This window comes from Balaenoptera ricei, chromosome 3, assembly GCF_028023285.1.
Source record: "Balaenoptera ricei isolate mBalRic1 chromosome 3, mBalRic1.hap2, whole genome shotgun sequence".
Taxonomy (NCBI): Eukaryota; Metazoa; Chordata; class Mammalia; order Artiodactyla; family Balaenopteridae; genus Balaenoptera; species Balaenoptera ricei.
The window spans coordinates 59,584,557-59,601,204 of NC_082641.1; the positions used below are offsets into that span (position 1 = coordinate 59,584,557).

The 16,648-nt window shown below is 36.8% G+C and overlaps 1 protein-coding gene across 3 annotated transcripts in view; it reads right to left on the bottom strand.

The window, feature by feature from the left end:
- The window catches only part of ANKRD31 (ankyrin repeat domain 31), a 131,889-nt gene that overhangs the window by 72,545 nt on the left and 42,696 nt on the right, over positions 1–16,648 (bottom strand). For all 3 annotated transcript variants that reach the window (XR_009502635.1, XM_059919352.1, XM_059919351.1), the window contains exons 10-13: positions 15,672–15,827; positions 8,066–8,208; positions 3,054–3,198; positions 167–219 (exon numbers count right to left, since the gene is read on the bottom strand). Coding sequence is in view for 2 of the 3 variants with exons in the window: in XM_059919352.1 (XP_059775335.1) it covers positions 167–219; positions 3,054–3,198; positions 8,066–8,208; positions 15,672–15,827 (497 nt within the window). In the remaining variant the exon portion in view is untranslated. The remainder of the gene's footprint in view (positions 1–166; positions 220–3,053; positions 3,199–8,065; positions 8,209–15,671; positions 15,828–16,648) is intronic.

Here is a 16,648-nt window from a genome sequence, read left to right on the forward strand (position 1 = left end):
CAGAACCTTCTGATTCTTATGTAATTATTCCAAAGTGTCTTAAAAGCAAAGGTGAAGTCACTGTTCCTGGTGAATGCTTCAGTAGTCTTTCTTTCCCCTCTGATGATCTATAAAATAACCAGCAGGTGTGCTCTATAGAAATGTTTATTGCTGAACAGAGATATACCTTGTGGTGGTGTGCATCCTCTGAGTCTGAAGGGTCAGTGCTATTTGTCTGCGCTGTAAGCAAAAAGAGAAAAATCAAAGAAAAGAGCCGCCAGTAGTCAGACTCTAGACTTCTAAAACCACAACTCCTTTGCCATGAGAAAACCAAGTGGAAAAAGTGAAATTATGCAAACACTTTCTATTAAAATTGGCACATATAACATTCCATAATTTATAATTTCCATATTTATTAGAAACCAAACACTATCTTGAGAGAGCTGAAAACACTTCTCTAGGAAAAGCAAAACAGACCCAACAAAATTATGCTAAAGATGGGCACTGAACTCAGTATTTTTATATTCCCCACAGTTATACTCAGATATGCAACTGTGTGCAAGCTTTTATAAGGCAAAAAATTCTTTCATAATTAATTGTATTATCATCATTTCCTAATATGTCTGCTTAATAAAGTTGCAGGATACATGAGTAATATACAGAAATCTGTTGCTTTTCTATATACTAATAGTGAACTATCAGAAAGAGAAAGCAAGAAAAAAATCCCATTTGCATTTACAATCTCATCAAAAAGAATAAAATACCTAGGAATAAACTTAACCAAAGAGGTGAAAGACCTATACTCTGAAAACTATAAAACACTGATGAAGGAAACTGAAGATGATACAAAGCAATGGGAAGATATACTGTGTTCTTGGACTAGAAGAATACTGTTAAAATTTCCATACTACCCAAAGCAATCTACAGATTTAATGCAATCCCTATCAAAATAGCCACAACATTTTTCACAGAACTAGAACAAATAATCCTAAAATATATATGGAACCACAAAAGACCCTGAACTGCCAAAGCAATTTAGAGAAAGTTGAACGGAGCTGGAGGTATCGTGCTCCCTACTTCAGACTATACAATACTACAGTAGTCAAAATAGCACAGTAATGGCACAAAAACAGACACATAGATCAATGGAACAGAATAGAGAGTCCAGAAATAAACCAACACACCTATCTTCAATTAGTCTATGACAAAGGAGGCAAAAACAAACAATGGAGAAAAGAAAGTCTCTTCAACAAATGGTGCCTTCAATAAGTGGTATAACTGGACAGCTACATGTAAAAGAATGAAGTTAGAACATTTTCTCACACCACATAAAAAAATAAACTCAAATGGATTAAAGATATAAATGTAAGACCAGAAACCATAAAACTCCTAGAAGAGAACATAGGCAGAACACTCTGACATAAATCATACTAATATTGTTTTGGATTTGTTTCCTAAGGCAAGGGAAACAAAAAATAAACAAATGGGACCTCATAAAACTGAAAAGCTTTTACACAGAATAGGAAACCACTGACAAAACAAAAAGATGACCTACTGAATGGGAGAAAATATTTGTAAAAGATACGACCAATAAGGGGTTAATATCCAAAATATATAAACAGCTCATACAACCCAATATAAAAAAAAAATCCAATCAAAAAAATGGACAGAAGACCTGAAAGATATTTTTCCAAACAAGATAACACAGATGGCTGACAGGCACATGAAAAGATGCTCAACGTTGATAATCATCAGAGAAATGCAAATTAAAACAACAATGAGATATTACCTCACACCTGTCAAAATGGCTATCATCAAAAAGTTTACAGATAACAAAGATTGTTAAGGATTTGTAGAAAAAGGAGCCCTTGTATACAGTTGGTGGGAATGCAAACTGGTAAAGCCACTATGGAAAACAGTATGGAGGTTTCTCAAAAAACTAAAAGTAGAACTACCATATGATCCAGCAATTCCACTGCTGGGTATATATCCAAAGAAAATGAAAACACTAATTCAAAAAGATACACACACCCCAATGTTCATAGCAGCACTACTATTTACAATAGCCAAGACATGGAAGCAACCTAACTGTCCATAGCAGATGAATGGATAAAGAAGATACAGTATTATATATATACAATGGAATATTACTCAACCATAAAAAAGAATGAAATGCTGCCATTTGCAACAACATGGATACCTAGAGGGTATTATTCTTGGTGAGATAAGTCAGAGAAAGACAAATACTCTGGTATCACATATATAGAATCTAAAAAAATAAGACAAACCAATGTATATAACAAACCAACGTATAAACAGAAACAGACTCACAGATATAGAGAACAAAGTAATGGTTACCAGTGGAGAGAGGGAAGGGGGAGGGGCAAAATAGCATTTTGGAATTAAGAGATACAAACTACTATGTATAAAATAAATAAGCAACAAGGATATATTGTACAACACAGGGAATATAACCACTATTTTGTAATAACTTTGGAGTATAATCTATAAAAATACTGAATCACTACATTGTACCCCTGAAACTAATACAATACTATAAATCAATTATACAATACAAAAATAAACAGTTCTTATATAATCTTCTTGAAACTGCAGGTCAAGTTCTTTTGTAGTTCAACTTAGTGCAATGATGAATGACAAGGCAAAAGTACAGCCATAAGAAAATATTCTTAAGGAATGAAAGTAAACAATCCTGGCCATATTCATTGAAAATGATACAGCTAAATGTAAGTTACATCACCTCATGTTATTCAGACAACGGATTATGGGGAAAAGACCCAGAACTTTACAAAAGTTTTCTTAACTGTTTCCAATACATATCCTGGGGGAAAGTACATTTAATACTATCTTTCTTTGTTCTTTTAGAGTTCTTCCATTTGGTGCATTTGCAAACAAGTCAGTGTGCTCAACTAAAGGAATGGAGCAAGGACACCACAGGATGGATTTTCTCAAAATTTATGAGGAAAATCAATTTAATTTCTATAATTCCAAGTTGATTTCTATAACTCTCTACTGACATGATGAACAGATATAACAGGGCAGTTTAATTTTACCTGATGTAAGATGTTTTTGATGTTTAGGAACGTATCTCTCAAGGAGACGCTTCATACATGAGTCTTTGGCTTCATCCAAAGCACACTTTCCACTGTCATTTCTAAATAAAGGATCTGCTCCATTCAAAAGAAGTAACTGTGCCACCTAGAGGAAGATTGTGTGAGGGAGCCCAGACAAAAGGTATATTATTATAAATGTGTGCTAGCATAAAACTGTAAGCCAACATCAAATATTTCTTTCAACAATACAGAGTTTGGGTTTCCTGTAAGATTACTGCCCAAACTAAAAATTAATGTAATTGCTACTGAATCATAATTTATTGATATACATATGCCTTCTCTTACAAAAAAAAAAAAGGAGAGAGGAAGTAAGGAAGAGGGAGGAAAGGAGGAACGGAGTGAGGGGCAGAAATGTTTGTGGTTCAGTTGCTGATGAAATGGAGCTAGCAGATATACGAGGAATTAGGATTACATTCTGTTGTAGTAAATGCAATTTTAACAGGTTCCAGGAAATAGCTGTATCTTCCGTATAGACCTGTGCTGCCGCTGCTCCCCCTCGGTATCAGAGAGAAATGAGTAAACCCTTAATCTGTTACTGCTCCTCAAGTAACCTCCTCTACGAAGCTCTCCCTGACCTCCTCACCCACTGATCCTCTAGAGAAAAGTGACCTCTTCCTTCTTTTATGTACATATTTTGTGTCCAATATGCTCTATATTATACTTCTTATATATTTCTCTCTCCTGTACTCCAAGATTTTTGAGGGTAGGACTCTGTTTTCGTTTAAAATTAATTTATTATTTTTGAATAGGAAATTAATAAATATGGTTCAAAATACAGAAGGTTCAGAGAAGTAGACAATGAAAAATAAGTTTCCCTCCTCAACCCTTGTCCTCTAGTCATCTAATTATTTTTTCTAAGTCAGCTCTGGTTACAGTTTCTTCTGAATTTTTCCAGAGTTAGTCTAGTCCAACAGGTATATATGTACGTATCATAACTGTGTACATACATTTTTTCTTACACAAGTGGTCATATACTATATACATTCCTCTATATCTTAGCTTCTTTCCTGCCCACCCCACCCTGCAACAGATTTTGAAGATTGTTCCAAATCAGTATGGATTGAACTCCATCATTCTTTTTAGCAGCTGAGTAATAGTTTACTTTTGAATGTACTATATGAATGTACTATAATTTACTTAACCAGTACCCTACTGATGCATGTTTAAGTTGCTTCCAAGTTTTTGCAACAGATATATGTCTTAATCATCTTCATATTCCCAGTGTCTATTTCAGTATCTGGCATAGAGTATATATTTAATAATAAATGTCGTTTAATAAAAGAATGAATGTTGACCAAGGAGGATGTGGGTAACAGGCTTTAAATAACATTATACTAAATGAAGCCTAGATTTCCATGTTAATGTCTGGAATGAGAGAAAGGATCTGAATTTCTGTAAATTTTATGCATCTAAAGATTAAAGATATATACATTTTTCCTTTTATAAGAAAGCATTCTAGGAGAGAAAAATGTCCCACCACACACAGGGAGAATATGAGCCAAATCTTTTAAAAACTATTAAGACTCAGCAACTTAATTCTGCTTTTCAAATGGCTTTAATGTAGGAGTTTAATGCTAGATAGGGGGATTGAAAGTAATAGTAGATATAATTAAATTTACAATTCATATTCCTGGAGCTTCACGTTTTGTTTAGTAATACAAATAGAGAGTGTACCACTTTCTTTCAGGAAAAGTAGTTTCATAAGTGGGTTGCCAAAAGAGCTGTGTTGCTTATCTCTGGAGGTTTTATGTCAAATAATAAGCCATGCGGTATGAAAGTAACTCAGGATCAACAAGCATGAGAAAGAAGATGGGAGGAAGGGGAAAGGCAAGGGCTAGAGCTTCACTTTTCTGGAAATCTGGGTTGGTGATCCCAAGGGAGTGAATACATTACTTTGGCAGTCTCTGTTTTAGACTCTGGATACCCTGCTTCACCAACTATTCACATTTACCAATTCTCTCTGTAGCTTGGTATCAGGAATTCTGAAACCTAACTAATATATCCTCTTTAAAAAACTCTCTTCTTACCAAATGGCAGTAAATCAGTTATTTCCACTGAGTTTTTTACCCCTATTTTAAATCTGCATTTAGGTTCTATATTAGTTATCTGTTGCTACCTAACAAGTTACCCCAAAACTTAGTAGCTTAAAACAATAATAAATATTTATAGTCTCATAGTTTCTGTGGGTCAGGAATTTGGGAGTGGCCACAGGTGGATGGTTCTGCCTCAGGGTCTCTCATGAGGTTACAGTCAAGAGGTTGGCTGGAGATACAATCACCTAAAAGCTTGCCTGGGGACTTCCCTGGTGGCGCAGTAGTTAAGAATCCGCCTGCCAAGGCAGGGGACACGGTTCGAGCCCTGGTCCGGGAAGATCCCACATGCCGCGGAGCAACTAAGCCCGTGAGCCACAACTACTGAGCCTGAACTCTAGAGCCTGCGAGCCACAACTACTGAGCCCACGTGCCACAACTACTGAAGCCATGCGCCTAGAGCTCGTGCTCCACAACAAGAGAAGCCACCTCAATGAGAAGCCCACACACTGCAATGGAGAGTAGCCCATACCCGCCGCAACTAGGGAAAGCCCACGTGCAGCAAGGAAAACCCAATGCAGCCAAAAATAAATAAATAAAATAAATAAATTTATTTAAAAATATTTAAAAATTAAAAAATAAAAATAAATAAATAAATAGAAGTTTGCCTGGGACTGGAGGATCTGTTTCTAAGATGGCTCACTCACATGGCTGTGGGCAGGAGGCCTTTGTCCACTGCCATGTGAACCTTTCCACGGAGCTGCTTGAGTGGCTGCATGAAATGACATCTGGCTTCACCCAGCGTTGCTGAACAAGTGAGTGAGAGAACAAGGAAGAAGCCACAATAGTTTTCAGCCTAGTCTTAGAAGTCATGTACTGTGTCACTCCTGCCACATCGTGTTTGTTAGAAGCAACTCACTGAAACTCCAGCCCACCCTCCTGAGGACAGGAATCAGGATCCACCTTTCAAAGGGAGGACTGTTAAAGAATTTGTGGACATATTTTAAGATTACCACATGTTCTTAACTGGAACAAGCAGAGCAATTTCAGTAAGTGGCTGGCCTCACAGTCCCCACTTATTTAGTTCATCAAACAGTAGGCCGCATAAGGAAATACACTGCTACTTAGAGCTTGCCCGTGGCTTTCCACCTTTAATCATATTATTGACTCTAGTGCTTTCCTCCCTCTAGAATCAGCTGACTTCTGTGTGGCTGAACCACGCTGACTCCATTTTGTCAGCTCTATCTTAGGTCTGAAGTCCTACCCCTCCCCTTTCTGCATGATTAAGCTTTAGCCTACTCACAAGGAATGTGCCCAAGCCAGATAAATTCCCTGTCAACTTTTACCCTTGTTTTCATCTGATGTGAAAACTGGAAGAGTGTCTTTTGTTGACACAGATGCTTAATGGTCATGAGACCCCCCAGGGGGAGCAAAAATCTCCAGTTCCAGTCAGTGTGGACATGCTTCTCATTTGGTAGTCAGATTCTGTTGTTAGCTTTGGCTGCTTTAAATCTCCCTGTACTCCTTTCAGTGGTGAGGAGCACAGCTGTGAATGCCTCTGGATTGTTGTCTGCCCAATCCTGCCAGTATGTAAGTTACCCACAATAAACTTCACAATTGCACTTTATGGAATTGCCTGCTTTGTTTTCCAGTCTCAAAGTTCCTTTTCAGTTTGGAGGATATTATTCCATACCTCTGCCTTCCAACAACTTCCTTGCATAAGAAGCCAACACGACAAAGAATAAAATTCTTTCAAGTACTGGAAAAGATAGTATTTTTACCGCACATCCCTAATGGAATATAAACAAAACAAAAAGAACTATAAAAAAAGCACTTCATTAGTAGTTCCACTGTTAATAATAATATTGTTAATATTCATAATAATAATACACTAATAGTAATACTGTAAGTATGCTGTACGATAAAGAAATAAATTAATGTATTAAGAAACAAATGTTTAGCATAAGAGAAAAAGAGATACAAATATAAAATCAAAGTTATTATGAATCTATAATATTAAGTCTGAAATGGAAATATCAGTAAGAACTCATGATTTGTTTTTCTTTCTATAAGTATACATTTCACTGAAAATGCCTAAAAACAATGACATCCAATAGCAATGAGCACACATAGCACCCAGATTGTGGTCTCTGATAGATTTTACATTAAAACACCATTTAGAGAAAATATGGGAAGAAACAAAGATAAAGTCAGTCAAATCCAGAATTTAGGAAATTCTATAAGACAAATGACCCAGGTTCTAGAAGACACAAAAAAACAAAATATAGGAAGAACTGTTATAGATTAAAACATACTTAAGAGGGACTTCCTTGGTGGTCCAGTGGTAAAGAATCCACCTTCCAATGCAGGGGATGCAGGTTTGATCCCTGGTCAGGGAACTAAGATCCCACGTGCTGCAGGTCAACTAAGCCTGCGTGCCACAACTACTAAGCTTCTGCACCTCAACTAGAGCCCAAGTGCTGCAAACTACAGAGCCCACACACTCTGGAGCCTGGGCACCACAGTTAGAGAAGAGAAAACCCGCATGCCACAACTAGAGAGAAGCCCGAGCACTACAACAAAGAGCCCACGCGCCACAACGAAAAATCCCGCATGCCTCAATGAAGATCCAGTGTGCCGCAACTAATACCCGACGCAGCCAAAAATAAATAAAATAAATAAATAAATAATAAACCTTTAAAAAAAAACACACACACTTAAGAGACATAACAAACACATGTGATCTACCACATTAGGCACAACTGATCCATCACACAGTAAAATTTTATTATGAACTCTGAGTATTGATTAGCAGAATGAACTGAAACTGGATTCCTATCTGTTTTTCTATTGCTTGGTCCCAGAGGTTTTTAATACTTGCAGAATGTAGTGTTTGCTCTGCAAACAAAAGAATCACAGTACCTTATAATGTCCGTTCATCACAGCATCATGTAGGGGAGTGATCTGGTACATTCCTCTGATATTTACATCTGCTCCACCCTTTAATAGTTCACTTGCTGTCTGATAAAATCCTCCTACACTAGCTTCATGAAGTGCTGTCCAACCTGTTACACAAAAAAGAAATGGTGTTTGTTTATATTTGGCATCTTAATAATGTTTGTGCTTGCCCTTAAAATAAGAACTCTAATTCTAAGTTGTTGCTTTAAAAATATTTTGGTTATATGAGACAAGATAATCTCACCATGAAAGCAACCTGTATTATTTGTGGATTCAATAAATCTGATGGACAAATAAAATTCCTACCCCTAATTCTGTTGGTGTTAACATGGAAAAATATGAAAATAAGTAAAATATTTGAAACTATTTTTGCCCCCCTCAAATAAAAAGGCTGTAAGGGGGGTCATTATTAGCTCATAGAGAATGCTGGTTGCAGGCTACTTTTCTGCAGAGAAGAGGGGGAAAAGCCTTATTTATAACTCAAGGTACTTCCATTAAAATAACCCACCCAGCCAGCAAGACTACGCAGAAGTCAGTTCAAAAGTATACAGTCAACTCGTGAACAACGTGGGTTTGAACTGTGCAGGTTCACCTTATACACAGATTTTTTTCCAACAGTAAATACTACAGTACTACACAATCTGAGGTTAGCTGAAGGAGTAACCATGGATACGGAGGGCTAACTGTAACTTATTCTCAGATTTTTGACCACACAGAGGGTTGGCACCCTTAACTCTCACGTTGTTCATGGGTCAACTGTATTTCTTTTCTCCCTATTTGCAAAAAGTTAGTTACAGTAAATTCAACAAACATACCACAAACTGCTCCAAGAAAACCAGTCATCCAAATAAATATCTTCTTCCTTTGCTAGCCAGATATAATGGTATAAGTCAAAGACATCTAAACTCCAAAAAATCATACGACTGATGTAAGAAAATATAAAAAGTTGCAAGTTAAAGTGTGCTTCATTCTTTCCTTCCATAAACCAGAGTTTCTCAATCTTGGCACTAACATTTTCAGAATCTTCTCCATAATCCAGTTTCTCAATCTTGGCACTGCCATTTTGGGCTAAATGTTCTGGGCACTGTAGGATGTTTAGCAGTATCCCTGGTCTTAATCCATTAGATGCCAGTAGTACACGGCTTCCCATTCCAGTTATAAAAACTAAAAATGCTTCCAGAAACTACCAAATGTCCCCTTTGAGGGGACACTCCAGTTAAGAACGTCTATAGAAGGAGTTTCTCCAATAGTATTAATTAGAAAGCCTTGAAGAAGAAATGCAGAGCACCAAAACTGGTAAATATATAGTTAATAGAATTTATTTCCTATAAATTTCCTTAAAATACACAAGGCTACTTACAGCAAAAATTATAACTTTATGTTTTGGAGTTTATCCTGTATATACATGTAATATATGCGACAGACATAACATAAAGGATAAGGGAGGGGCTTTCCTGGTGGCACAGTGGTTAAGAATCTGCCTGCCAATGCAGGGGACACGGGTTCAAGCCCTGAGCCAGGAAGATCCCAAGGAGTAACTAAGCCCGTGTGCCACAACTACTGAGCCTGTGCTCTAGAGCCCACGAGCCACAACTACTGAGCCTGTGTGCCACAAGTGCTGAAGCCCGTGTGCCTAGAGCCCGTGTTCCACAACAAGAGAAGCCACTGCAATGAGAAGCCTGCACACAGCAACAAAGAGTAGCCCCCACTCACTGCAACTGGAGAAAGACCATGCACAGCAACGAAGACCCAACGTAGCCAAAAATAAATAAATAAATTTATAAAAAAAAAAAAAGGAAAAGGGAGATGTGTTCGATGTTCTTACATTTTATATGAAGTATTACAATACTAACTCTAAGAAGACCATAAAACATTAAAAATGTATATTGTAATCCCTAGAGTAATCACTACAAAATAATGCAAAGACAAAGAAAGAAACAAATAGATGAAGACACAAGAAACACGAGTAAAATGGCAGTAAATCCAAATATTCATATTAAATGAAAATCGATTAATTACCCCAATTAGACAGGCAGAGGTTGTCAGAATGAAATTAGAACATTTTCTCACACCATATACAAAAATAAACTCAAAAAGGATTGAAGACGTAAATGTAAGATGGGAAATCATAAAACTCCCAGAAGAAAACGTAGGCAGAACACACTTTGACATAAATCATAGCAATACTTTTTTGGATCTGTCTCTTAAGCTGAAGGAAACAAAAGCAAAAATAAATGAATGGGGCCTAGTTAAACTGAAAAGCTTTTGCACAGCAAAGGAAACCATCGACAAAACAAAAAGACAATGTACTGGATGGGAGAAAACATTGCAAATGATATGACCAATAAGACGTTAATATCCAAAATACATAAACAGCTCATACAACTCAATATCAAAAAAACAAACAGGTCAATCAAAAAATGGGCAGAAGACCTGTTGAACAGACATTTTTCCAAAGAAGACATACAGCTGGCTAACAGGCACATGAAAAGATGCCCAACATGAAAAATTATCAGAGAAATGCAAATCAAAACCACAATGAGATATCACCTCACAACTGTCAAAATGGCTATCATCAAAAAGTCTGCAAATAACAAAGGCTGGTGAGGATGCAGAGAAAAGAGAACCCTTGTACACTGTTGGTGGAAATGTAAATTGGTACAGCCACTATGGAAAACTGTATGGAGGTTCCTCAAAAACCAAAAAACAGAACTACCTTATGATCCAACAATTCTACTGCTGGGTATGTATCTGAAGTAAATGAAAACACTAATTTGAAGATACATGCACCTCAACGTTCACAGCAGCATTATTTACAAATAGTCAAGATTTGGAAGCAACTTAAGTGCCCAAAAATGATGAACAGAAAAAGAAGATGTGGTATACACACACACACACACACACACACACACACACACACACAAAATGGAATATTACTAAGCCATAAAAAAGAATGAAATCTGTCATTTGCAACAATGTGGATGGACCTAGAGAGAACTATGCTTAGCGAAATACGACAGAGAAAGACAAATACTATATGACATGTGTGAAATCTAAAAAATAAAACAAATGTATATAACAAAACAGAAACAGACGTACACATATAGAGTAAAAACTAATGGCTACCTCTGGAAGTGCGGAGGGGCAAGAAAGGGGTAGGGAATTAAGAGACACAATCTACTATGTACAAAATACAGAAGCAATATGGAAATATTGTACAGGACTGGGAAATATAGCCATTATTTTGTATTAACTTTAAATGGAGTATAACATATAAAAATATTGCATCACTATGTTGTATACCTGAAACTAATATAATATTGTAAATCAACTAAACTTCAATTTTTAAAAATAATAAAGAAATAAATGTTTGAGAAAGCCATGTTGGAGTTGAAAGAATAATTTAAAAAATATGTATACTGGCCTCTGCCCCCTGGTTCCTAACACAGAGCTCCTAAAACCCTTGTAAACAGGGGTGGCAGGAGAATCTTAAGTCCTTATAGTCTTTGACCCTAGTTCCTGATACAGAATTTCCAAGACCTTTGTAATTTCCTGAATGATAGAAGAATCTGTCTCAGAGCTCCTAAAATTCCTTGGAATTTCCTGGGAGATAGAAGTGTATTTTGTTCCAATGAGGCAAGTTTTGGTGGGCTCATAGATGAGGCTGGTCACCAGAAAGACCAAGTCATAATAAGAAGCTGGAACTTTCAGGTCTGCCTCTGTACTTCAGAAAGGAGAGAGGGGCTAGAAATGGATTTAATAATCGATCATGCCTACGTGATGAAGTCTCCATAAAAATCCCCAAAGTATGGGGTTTGGAGAGCTTATCCAGGTTGGTGAACACATCTGCACGCTGAGAGGACAGCACACCCCAATTCCATGGAGACAGAATTTCCTGTGTTTCGGACCCTTCCAGACCTCACCTTATGTACCCTCTTCATCTGGCTTTTCATCTGTATCCTTAATCATATGCTTTATTATATAATAAACTGGTAAATATAAGTTAAGTGTTTCCCTGAGTCCATGAGCTGTTCTAGGAAATGATCAAATCCAAGAAATGTGTCATGGTAACCCCCAGTTTGTAGCCAAGGTGAATGAAAGCTGTGGGTAACCAGGTGATCTCCTACTTGTGATTGGCATCTGAAGTGGGGGTCAGCCTCATGGGACTGATTTCTTAATCTGTGGAGTCTACACTAACAATGTTTAGTGTCAGAATTGAATTGAATTGCAGGATACCCAGCTGGTGTGGAAGAATTGTTCAATGTGTGGAAAACCCACGTATCTGGGTGTGAGTAGAGGAGAAACACATGAGTGTTTCCCTTTACAATAAGTATGTAACAAAAACAAATACGGAGAATCTAGGAATTAGGTATACGGATGTTCACTGTTCAATTCTTTCAACTTTTCTGTATGTTTGAAATTTTTCAAAATTTCATAAAAATTTTCAAATAAACGTGAACTTTTGGAAGATAACTATTTAAGAACTATCTATTTTTAAAAAAATAATATAAAAACCCTCTTCCCCCAAAGTACTGTCTCCAATAAAAAGCGTGAACTAATTGCTATTTAGGTTCTGGGACCTGTAAACCAGTGGAAATTTGCTTACTGATAATGTACACTGGTTAACTTGATTATTTGCCACAGTCTGGGTTTGGTGGGATGAAAAATGAAGTATCAGAAATCCAAAAGTTGTTAACTTTGGAATGCAGATGATGATTTTCCTTCTAGGAAACTTCCTTTCCTTATTTAGGTTTTGCTTAAACTACAATAAAAATTAGTTTCCTAAAGGGGACAGAAATGGCGCTACAGGAATGAGAAAATAACCGTAACAAAAGATGTTTGTTTTCCCTGAGCTCAGAATGACTAAAAGATAAGGTAAATGTAAAGCAACTGTCTGGTTTCCAAGAAAAAGCCAGTCTTGTACACTAAATTTACTTCAGAAAATTCCCAAAGAAAACAAAGTACATGTGAGCAATTCATAGTAAATGATGGGGTCTTGGGGAGGGAAGCTGAAAATGAATGCTACTTTAAGTGTGACCTAAGTAAGCAAGGATGACCCAGTGATGAACAGTATCAGTTCCAGGGTTGAAAGAAATTCCCAGCAGCAACAAAGCCAGAGGGACTTTTATTCTGCAGAGAGCTACTCTAGACCACAGAAAGGGCTACATATTCCAGAAAGAAATCAAATGTAACAAAGAATTTCCCTTCTCCTAAGGCTTACTCCTTCTGTGTTGTAAAACCACTCCTCTTAAATAAAGATGGAGTACATTTTATAACAGATCTTTTATTATCTCCCAAAACTGCAGGTTGGGAGATCCTTAAGCAACATCATTTTTTCTTTTTAAAAATGTAACTATCTTGGAGGAAATTTCTTCAAAGGTTTATAAGAGTGTAAATTTCCTATGAAGACAATATAATTTAACTCATTTGTTTAAAAAGATTCAAGATCATAATACTATTAGTTATATGATCTAATGCAGCAATTGTTAACACCCACAGAGATATAAAGTGCACTCTCTTCATTACAGTCCTCAACAATTTTGCCTCTCATTTTTTATCTGTCTCTTGCCTTGCTGTTGGCTTAAACTTCTTGCTATTATCAATATCCTGGCCTAAGCCAATCTTTCTTTTCAGTTCTAATGTGTCATAGGCTTAGGAATCAGATAGGATCTGTGTAAAATAATGCTCAAGTCATTGATCTGAGAGGGTTTTAGCAAAGAAGCTTTATTAGATCTATTTTAGGTATTCAGAATTTATTTTCAGGCTACTTCATGGTTGTCACCCTTGGTTTTGATAGGTAAAGAATTATTGAAATTGGTTTTTTAAATCAAAGATATCACAAAATGTAAATGAGGACTTATAAAATGCAAATGTTACCTATAAAAAGACCATTGGTCTGTTACTATAACATTTTGTTAATTCCTCAAAAGGTACTTAAGCCTTTATTGGATTATCTCACAAAATAAATTTATTTAAACCTTCCTAGTAGATACTGTTTATCTTTTTGTTTTCATAGTATCTGGCACAGAGGAGGCATACGGTAAAAGCTCACTACACTGAATTATATGGATGCCATACACCTCTTGTCAGTAGTTCTTGAACATTAATGAGAATAAAAATCATCTAGGGAACTTGATTTCCAGATTTTAACCTGTAGATTTTGATTGTGATTTTGAGTGATTTTGTGTGTGTGTGCTTTGGGAGCGGTGAAGTAAAGGTTGCATTTTGAACAAATATTTTAAGTGACTCTTACGAAAATGGCTTATGGACAACCCTTTGCAAACACTGCCCTCTGCAATTCTGTGGGATGTGGCAGCCAGAAGTAGTAAAGGTCAGATTAAGATGCAAATTGAGAAGGAAAAATAGAAAACAAGAGAGTTCAAAAAGTCCGGAAAATATGGAAGGATAAAGAATTCATGAAGGTCACAGAAGTACCTAGGGAAGTGAGGAGAAGGTCACTGCCTGGCCAAAGACAAGCAGGGAACAGCAACTGGGGATGTTAGTGATGGCACAGAAAAAAAGGTTAATGAAAAGACACATGCTAAGATTGATGCTTGGGAAATCCATAAAAGTCCAGTTAGTGGCATGCAGAACTACTCCTGAACTGAAGGAGCACATAGAGACTAAGAGAAAGAACCATATATTTCTCAAAATCAAGGGAGCAAGTGCTCTGGCTAGCAAGTAAGGATCCAAGGCTGAGGGCTATAAGACCATAATGGATGAACTGGGTGTGAGACTTAGAATAATAGTCTTTAAAACCCTGATTATAGTATAAACCCAGGTGCTGCTAAAGTAAGTACTGGGGGTGCACTTGTAATCACCTGCTTGTCCATGGATCGTGCTGCTGATCTCTGTGTACCATGAGACTTTGTGTATTGTTTCATACACCGAGAAAGTCTAGAAACAATAGTAAAAGTATGGACACAGTGCTGCTCAGTGTTTTAAGTACTTAAGTGCCTTTAAGGAATCATTCCTCTCCAGGAGAACGTATCAGGTTCTCCCCACAGGAAGACTGTACCAGAGACCTAGCCTTGCAGAAAGACTGTTCTTTCTGAGCTTCCTGCCCCACCCTCTCTACCTCATAGTCTGTTCTCTCCATTTCCCTGGCAATTGTCCTTGCTGTACATCTACCATTTTATCATCAATTTTCCCTGAAGCTCAGTGTACCATCAGCTTCTTTCAGCTTTGAACCTCATTTCTCGTCCATTAAAAGCTGAGTCTCATAGTAAAAATGCCCACACAAAGCCAGCAAGCCAGCCCCAGGAACCCCATCCTTCTGTGTAATGCCACTGCACATGGCCCACCTGGTGCAGTGGGCCTTTGAAGGCATAACCTTTGAAAGCAGGCATAATCTTTGAAGGTGAAATGTAATGTTCTTCTCCTGCCTCTCCCCGCTATCTTACCACTTCCCTGGGAGATGATGGTGAAGCACTGCCTAAGCAGAAAAATTACCTGGAAGCTTTCTGTTTGAGACTTGCCTTAGGCCTACTTTGCTATACTTTCATAGTAGTGACTCAGCTGAAACTACAAACCACTCTTAAGATAACTGTAAGTGGTAACCACAACCTACCAGCATAACTTGGTTGATTAACATTTCCACCTTTCTTCATATAATGATGAACAAGATTAGCGTCATTGTGCAGAGCAGCTTTATACAGTAAGTTCTCTCCAAAGATGTTTCTCCGGTTAATGTTACCACGAGATACTTTATTCATCTTCATTTTTTCTGAAATGAGGGCATGAACAAAAGAAAACAAAAAAATTAATAATCCTTATTTGAAAATCAAGAGGAATATAAGTAATAGAATGAATCCAGTCAACATTCTGGAATAGAGTATATTACATTATGGAGGAGTATTTCATCCATTAACCCAACTATAATGGTATCTACATGCAAAAAGGTGAAAAAGACAAATGTCATTAGTTTGAAATATTTGAGTAAATTATAAATCATGTAAGCAGTTTATATTGATTGAAACTCCAGGAAAGGTGCATATATAAGAAGACTAATGGATTATTTTCTTAAAAGTTCTGGTGAAAGGGATTATTTAAATCCAGAATTAGATGTTATTAAACCTAACAAAATATTATAATACCAAAATGTCTTATAAAACCATGAGGAGAAAATCTCAGAAGTATATAAGGAAGATACAAAAATTAACCCAGCAAGACCAGAAAAGAGAATGCTAAATTTTCTTTCTTTACTAAAAATAATTGTCATGAAATTAAATAAAGCTTGGTCTTGAGCAGTATAATAGTTTTGATTTCCTAAACTGGGAAATACACAATTAAAATAGCTTTCCAGGTTATATATACCAAGTATCATTTCTCCCCTGTGCCTCCTAAACTCCTCATATAGATAATACAAATCCTGTCAATTTTTACAGATAATACTCATTTGGTTTTCCTGAATTTCAGAATAGCTTTTTTTTCCTTTGGCGCACCACCCAGCTTGTGGGATTGAACCCCGGCCCTCGGCAGTGAGAGCGCAGAGTCCTAACCACTGGACCGCCAGGGAATTCCCTCAGAATAACTTTGGTGATAGCT